This window comes from Alexandromys fortis, unplaced genomic scaffold (assembly GCF_014885135.2).
Source record: "Alexandromys fortis isolate MF-2015 unplaced genomic scaffold, M_Fortis_MF-2015_v1.1 scaffold_219, whole genome shotgun sequence".
NCBI classification, from domain to species: Eukaryota; Metazoa; Chordata; class Mammalia; order Rodentia; family Cricetidae; genus Alexandromys; species Alexandromys fortis.
The window spans coordinates 1,926,497-1,933,588 of record NW_026068092.1 but is presented as its reverse complement, the minus strand read 5'-3'; the positions used below and the strand labels follow the sequence as shown (position 1 = coordinate 1,933,588).

General features: G+C 47.1%; 1 protein-coding gene across 1 annotated transcript; it reads right to left on the bottom strand.

Moving 5' to 3' along the window:
- Positions 1 to 5,659: 5,659 nt before the first annotated feature.
- LOC126489007 (coiled-coil domain-containing protein 116-like) lies at positions 5,660 to 7,022 on the bottom strand. Its single transcript, XM_050122976.1, has one exon. It carries the CDS (start codon positions 6,473 to 6,475, stop codon positions 5,660 to 5,662), a length of 816 nt encoding a protein of 271 aa, XP_049978933.1. The 5' UTR covers positions 6,476 to 7,022.
- Between the last annotated feature and the right edge of the window lie 70 nt (positions 7,023 to 7,092).

Here is a 7,092-nt window from a genome sequence, read left to right as displayed (position 1 = left end):
GCCTTTAATCCCAGCACTCAGGAGGCAGAGGCAGGTGGATCTCTGTGAGTTCGAGACCAGCCTGGTCTACAAGAGCTAGTTCCAGGACAGGCTCCAAAACCACAGAGAAACCCTGTCTCAAAAAACAAAACAAAACAAAACAAAAAGAAAACCAAAAAAAGAAAAAGAAAGCTACAGAGAAACCCGGTCTCGAAAAACAAAACAAAACAAAACAAAAAAACGGAGTCATTTTGTCAACCCTCTATCCAAAATTAACATGTAAATACGGGAGGCTGAGAAGGAAGGGATCTAATGCACGTATGTCTGACAAGAATAATCTACAAACCACTCAGTCAGACAGCAGCCTTGCACAAAGGCTACACAGCCTCACACACAGTGTCTCTGTACGGACATCTGTAGCGGCTGCCTGCTTCCACATGCCTTCTGCTGCTGTTATAAGCACTCAAGCAAAGACCATGGAGGAACCCTATTTACAGCTTGCTTTCTTCTGCTTATACTCAGCTTTTGTTTTGTTTTTTTTTTTTTAGACAGTGTTTCTCTGTGTAGCCTCGGTTGTCCTAGAACTTACTCTATATTGCTCTATAGACCAAACTGGCCTTGAACTCAGAGATGTGTCTGCTTCTGTCTCCCAAGTGCTGGGATTAAAGTTGTGTGTCACTGTGACTGGCTTCAGTTAGCTTTCTTGGTTGTTGTTGTTGTTTCATTTTTTTTTAAGTTTTGTTGTTTATTCTATACAGGGTCTCATTATTTGTCGTGGTTGTACTCTGTATGTAGAGCAGGCTGGCCTCAAACTCCCAGAAATCTGCCTGCCTCTACCTCCTAAGTGCTGGGATTAAAAGTATGCACCATCCAGGCTCCAAAGCCACAGAGAAACCCTGTCTCAAAAAAAAAAAAAAGTATGCACCATCATCACCCGGCTCAGTTAGTTTTCTTATACAGCCCAGGACTACTTGCCCAGGGACTGGCATTGTCCTCGGTGGACTGGTCCTTTCTACATCAATTAGAAATCAAGAAACCCACACACACAGGCCAATGAGATGGGGTCAGTTCCTCGACCGAGGCTCTCTCTTCCCAAGTGTGTCAAGTTGATGAAGAAGATCACCCATCACACTCCCTACTTAATCTCAGACTGGCACCGTAGTTACTATTAGTCCTTGTAGCCAAGGACTAGCGCTCTAAAATCATTTTGTAGTGTTCATTTCTCCTTTTTAAACTTTCTTTGCCTCGGCTTCCTGCAGTATGCTCCGACGTGACTATAGCATATCTAGGGAGAATACTTTTGGAGATTCTTTGATTTTTCTTTTCGGTAGAGAGCTTAGACTTCAGAGCCAAACTGGGGGAATTAGTATTTCTTTGGACTCACACTGGGCCTCATGCCATTTTGTAACTGTTTCTTTCTCATGCTTTCCCTGCAGATCAGAGTGCCCAGTTCACCCTGTGAGGAGTTGCATGGGTGTGCTCATGGCATCTTCAATGCCCTCCACCTTCCAATCAGAGTCTAGGTTCAGACTCTCAAGACAGAGTGAGCAGTTCAGCTCAAAGGCCAGCCGACCGTTGAAGGCTTCACAGTGGCTCTGCAAATGGGATCATGAACATCTCTTGTTTTGGGGCTTGTCAGCATATTTGTCAGTATATGTAAAGGTATGGGTTCCTCTCATCCCAGTTAGCAGAGAGGGTCAAGGTGTCCATTTCCTCACCACTTGAACCTGTGCAGACATTGTGACATTAACAGAGCAGAGGAGTGAGGCATTGGGGGCTTCTCAGCAGCACCTTTGAAAACAGAAGTTCTTGCTCCTCCTTCTAGGAAGTCAGTGGCATCTCTGAGATCTAAGAAAAGTATGATTCAGGGCTGGAAAGATGGCTCAGCAGTTAAGAGCACTGGTTGCTCCTCCAGAGGGCCTGGATTTAATTTCCAGCTCCCACATGGCAGCTCACAACTGTCTGTAACTGTAGTTCCATGGGATCTGTGATTCTTTTCTGGTGGGCAGACACACAATGAAGATTTAATAAAAAACATATATGGGGCTGGAGAGATGGCTCAGAGGTTAAGAGCACTGACTCCTCTTTCAGAGGATCTGGGTTCAATTCCCAGCACCCACATGGCAGCTCACAACTGTCTGTAACTCCAGTCCCAGGGAATCTGACACCTTTACACCAACGCACATGAAGTAAAGTTGAATAAATTATAAAAAAACATATATATATATAAATGTATATAATAAGGAATAAAGTAAGGAAAAAGAGAGAAAAAAGAAAGAAAGAGGGAAGGAAGGGAAGGAGGGAGGAAGGAAGGACAGAAGGAAGGAAAGAAAAATAAAATTCAGGCTAGATGACTGAATCTAGCGATGTAGAGAGGCTACATGCAGGAGAGACCCTGTAGGGAGAGAGCTCATTTAGAATGCTCCACCTTCAGACATGAACGGCTGAAAACAGTGACATGAATTTTAGCCTGTCAACCTCAATGGCATGATAAATGACCACTACCCTTAAAGTCACTTACGTCTTCCGAAAGATGACAGAAACATGGACTAAAAACACCGTGTTTCTAATGTGATATATTAGTGATTCCCAAAGAGTTTCTCTCAGGCTCCCCAGAGATGTGCATCTCTGAGGCTGGGCTAGAGCGATGCTCTGTTTCTGGACTTGGCCGTGGGAATGGGAAGTGGTAATAACTAGTAGCCAACTGTCTTTGAAAACCAAAGGCCTTCCTCTTGGCCGCTGTCTTGACAGAATTTTTTTATTTTTATTATTTTTTTATTATTATTATTTTTTTTTTTTGTCTCTGGAAGGGTAGTCAGAGACCACTCTCCACCATCTACATATGTTTTCAGTAATCAGTGCAAAGAATCAAAACCTCCTGGTTTGTCCTAACTATGGTCCTAGCTTGGAATAGGGTTAGGCCAATGGGATTTAGCAGGATGGTACCACTGGGCTATAAAGGCCTCTGTTACAAATGGGTCCCTGGTCCACCAACCTTAGGACCTTAGTCCTGCAGAATGACAGCCACGCTCTCCTTGAATATAAGGCTGTAGTTGTGACCATATTTCTCTTGTCTATCCCCAGAGTGAGCTCTACAGTTGCTGTGTGCCTCCATATCTCTGGGCTCTGTGGAAGGACCCCTTTCTGGGTCCCTAAGTGGTCAAGTGTGGCCAAAAGGGCCCGATCTCTATGATTCAGGGGAGCCTCTGAGGAGAGAGGGGAGCTCTATGCCTCAGGTAGAGGCAACGCAGGTCCACTGGATTGTGCCTGTGTGTGTGTGGGGGGGGGGGTATTTGCTAGTTTCAAGGCAAAATTCTCGTGTATCCCAGGCTAGCCTTGACCTTGTTATATAGCCAAGGATGACCTTAAACTTCTAATCCTCCTGATCCACCTCCCAAGGGCTGGGGTTTCAAGACGGCCACTATATCCAGTTTGTATGGCACCGGAAATGGAGCCCAGGGTTTCGTGCATGCTGAGCAAGCTATTCCAACTGAGCCACATCTAAGAGAGCTCTGTCAGGAAAGTCAGTAGGAGCCTGAAGACCCTTCACGGAAGGCCTTCTGTGATGGCTCTTCTTGGTTTGGACTTGACTACATCCAGAGTTAACTAAAACCCCAACATTGAGGACCCACCTGTGAGGAGTGGGAATTAATTTGAAGTGGGAAGATCTGCCTCTAATCTGGATCTCTGAGCAGGAAGACACATCTCTATTCCAGATCTTTAACCCAGAGCTAACCTAGGCCATGACTTCTGTAGCCCATGTAAGGACATGGAAGAGGGAAGTTTGTGCTGTTCTCTGCTTGCTCTCACCTCGCTAGCAAGACCATTCCTTCACTGGCATTAGTGCCTACTTCTTCAGGATTCCAATGTCTGCTAAGGAGCAGATGAGACATCCAGCCTCATGGGCTGAGCAAATCCTGGATTCTTGGACCTTCTGTTCACAGGCACCCATTGTTGAACTAGCTGGGCTACAGTTTGTCAATCATCCTAATGAACTCCATGTCTATACATATATGTAAGGAGATTCATTCTATCTGTTCTGCTACTCCAGAGAACCCTGATTAATATGCCTTTCCTACCAAGAACTGTTGCTGGAAAGTTATATTCCTGAAGCCACCAACCCACAGCCACCATATGGCCTGCCATGAAAACTCAGTCTCAGGAATTAGAGACGGCCAAACAAATTAAAAAGAGAGGGTCAGGAGAGTGGCTGCAGTCTTCCATAGCTTCAAGATGAGGTTGGGGCACATCAAAGCAAGAAGGAAGCTACCCCAGCCTAAGAAAGATCCCTCCCAAAGTAGACATTGCCACTTCCAGAGAGGCAGGAATCCTGAAACCTTGGCTCGGGGTGCCAAAGGAATGAAGAAAGGACAGACATATAGATACCCAAACAATGAAGCTGGGATCATGTGGAGTTCTCTGCCTGCCACAGCTGGGAACCTTCGCATGTTTATCATGTACAGCACAAGAGGGAGGGATTGCACAGTCTGGGTAAGAGGTCTTTGTCGGTAAGCAGCCTTAGGTTGTAAACATCTGGGAGGAAGCCACAGCTGCCTATCTTTACAGATTCCGATTCATCATTCATAAACAGTCTGTGTTAGTCAGGGGTCTCTATAGTCACAGAACTTATGAAATGACTCTCTCTTGCTTGCTCTTGAGCAGCTATGATGCAACACCTAGGAGTCCAGAAAGGCTTGATAAGCCAGAAAGTTGCAGAATAGGGCACAGAAGAGATGCAGGAAGTAGCCACACAGCTCTGGAAGCAAAGCTCCACCAGCTGTCGTGTAGACCGACTGTCCCCAGGTGCTGTGGAACGCTGTCCTCTCAGCACGGCAGCCTTCACCAGAGCGGCTGTGGCTGTAGACAAGGCCCCTCAAGACTGAGCCCAGTGATGTCCCCCTCCTTCATCTGGGAGCACAGCCACTCCTATACTTCTTTCCTGGCTGTATTCTGACCAAGGTGCACTTAGTCCCCTGATTCCTGACAATACTAGAAAGGGTTGTTCTCAACCCGTGGCTCATGACCCTTTCATAGGGGCCACCTAAGGCCATCCGAATATCAGATATTTAATTACAGTTTATAACAGCAGCAGTAGGACTCGCCACAGCACGAGGAACTGTATTAAAGAGCCGTGCATTAGGAAGGCTGAGAACTAGAGTCTATACAGTGTGGAAGAACTGGAGCCTGGGTTGGGGGGTGGGGTTCTATGCAGCTATGGTGAAGTCATTATCCAAACTGGGGTGAGACTTTGATGATGGAGCTGTTTGGAGGTCTCATAATCTTGTAAATAACCATTTATCCATTCCGCAAACCCAATAAAATCATTGGTTCATCAAGTTGGACCTTAATAAAATCATTCCTCTGGTGCATCATTAGTGCCCTGTCTTATATCCCAAAGAAAAGCTCACGTAACATCAGGGCTGGATCACCCTGAAGATACTATTCAAGGGTAGGCATCCAGGTGTGAGAAGAGATACGACACACCAGGACCAGCTGTGTCCATCAACATGTAATTTATTTCCTTTTGTCTCTTTGGCTCCTTTGATAACATTAACAGAACTCTGGCTGAGCACCCAGTTGTAAGACCCTTACTCAGGACAGCGGCTGACTGGGTGGCCAGCTACTTGGATAGGGTGGGAGGAGGCAAAGACTGGAGTACTCTGTGTACCTTACAGGGGTCTCATGGGGAGTAACTGGAGCTCCTTTCAATGGGCTCATTGGTAAAGTCCTCCAACTCATATTCAGGCAGGCTAGTGGAAGTTTGCTCACTCTCGGAGAAATCTTTGATTTCATCTTCCTCACTTCCTCTGTTGTCCTCCTCCTCTTCACTGTCCTCTTCCTCTTCGGCATTTACTATTTCCTTGGATCTGGAGCCCACACCAGCATTGGAGATCACAGACAGCTTGGGCTCTGAAGGACTCCTGGGCATCTGCTCCTGGCCTATACCAGGGTCCTGAGGGCTAAGAACCTGGTGGATCGGCATCTCAGGACGGAGGGAGAAGGGAGACTCTGTACTCTGGTCCTGGTTGGTGTCACCAGTAAGTTCGGGGTGCACAGAAGGTGATTCTGTGCTACGGTGGGTAGTGCCAACACGGGAGGTACTATGTTGGGAGGCTGCTGGCCTAGTAGTGTGCTTTACGGCCTGCCTTGCCAACTCGGCTTCTTCCATCTTACGCAGAAGGCAGGTCCAGTTGATGTCTGAGGACAGACGGATGTGGTTGCCCTTCACCTTCTTGAAGCCCAGAAGGATGTCCATGAGAACCTCAGTGACAGGAAAGGAGATGAATCCAAGTTGCTTATGGAGGCTGTCCTCAAACTTGTACTTACAGACAAGCAAGGAAACTGCCTGCTCAACCAAGAAGTTAGTGAGTTCCTCAAACCAGGGGTTAGAGATGTAGGACATGCTGGACACAGATGAGATGGACGGCAGAGGCTTCTTCCTTGGAAGCTTCGTGCTGGGGCTCTGTGCAACAGGGAAAGAGGGAAAAGGAGACATTTAGCCCTCGCTGCCCTGTGAGAGCACATTGCCATGCCCTCCTTGGCAGCTGTACCAGTCCTCCCCATTATCGACAGGGAAGCCACACACATCACACTAGGATACAGACTGCCACACCGGCTCTCCCACGACATTCATTCCACACACCTCACCTGTCAGGTCTAGAGGAATGCCCGCCAGCCTGGGCAGCCTGCGTTCCTGCAAGCTTGTGTGTAGAAGGAATTACATATGAACCCTGATGATGATGGGTTGAGAGATGTCCAGGACCTCCAAAGGTCAGGCCACCTACGTCTTCATACACATTTCCTGACCAATGTCCCCTTTACTGAGCAGAAAGACTAGACTCCTACAGCTGGATTAGGATAGCTTGAGCTAGCTCGACCCTAGAATAGAGAGTGGTGCTCTTGGCAAAGACTCCTATCCTTAGGAAACCTGTGGGAGGGTCCGTGAGATTCACAGAGCCAGGCGTGGTGGCGCACGCCTTTAATCCCAGCACTCCAGAGGCAGGAGGATCTCTGTGAGTTCGAGGCCAGCCTGGTCTACAAGAGCTAGTTCCAGGACAGAATCTAAAGCTACAGAGAAAGCCTGTCTCAAAAAAAAAAAAAAAAAAAAAAAAA

Excerpts from the sequence above, each read along its gene's own strand:
- LOC126489007 (XM_050122976.1), bottom strand. The coding sequence starts at position 6,475 with ATGTCTCCTTTTCCCTCTTTCCCTGTTGCACAGAGCCCCAGCACGAAG.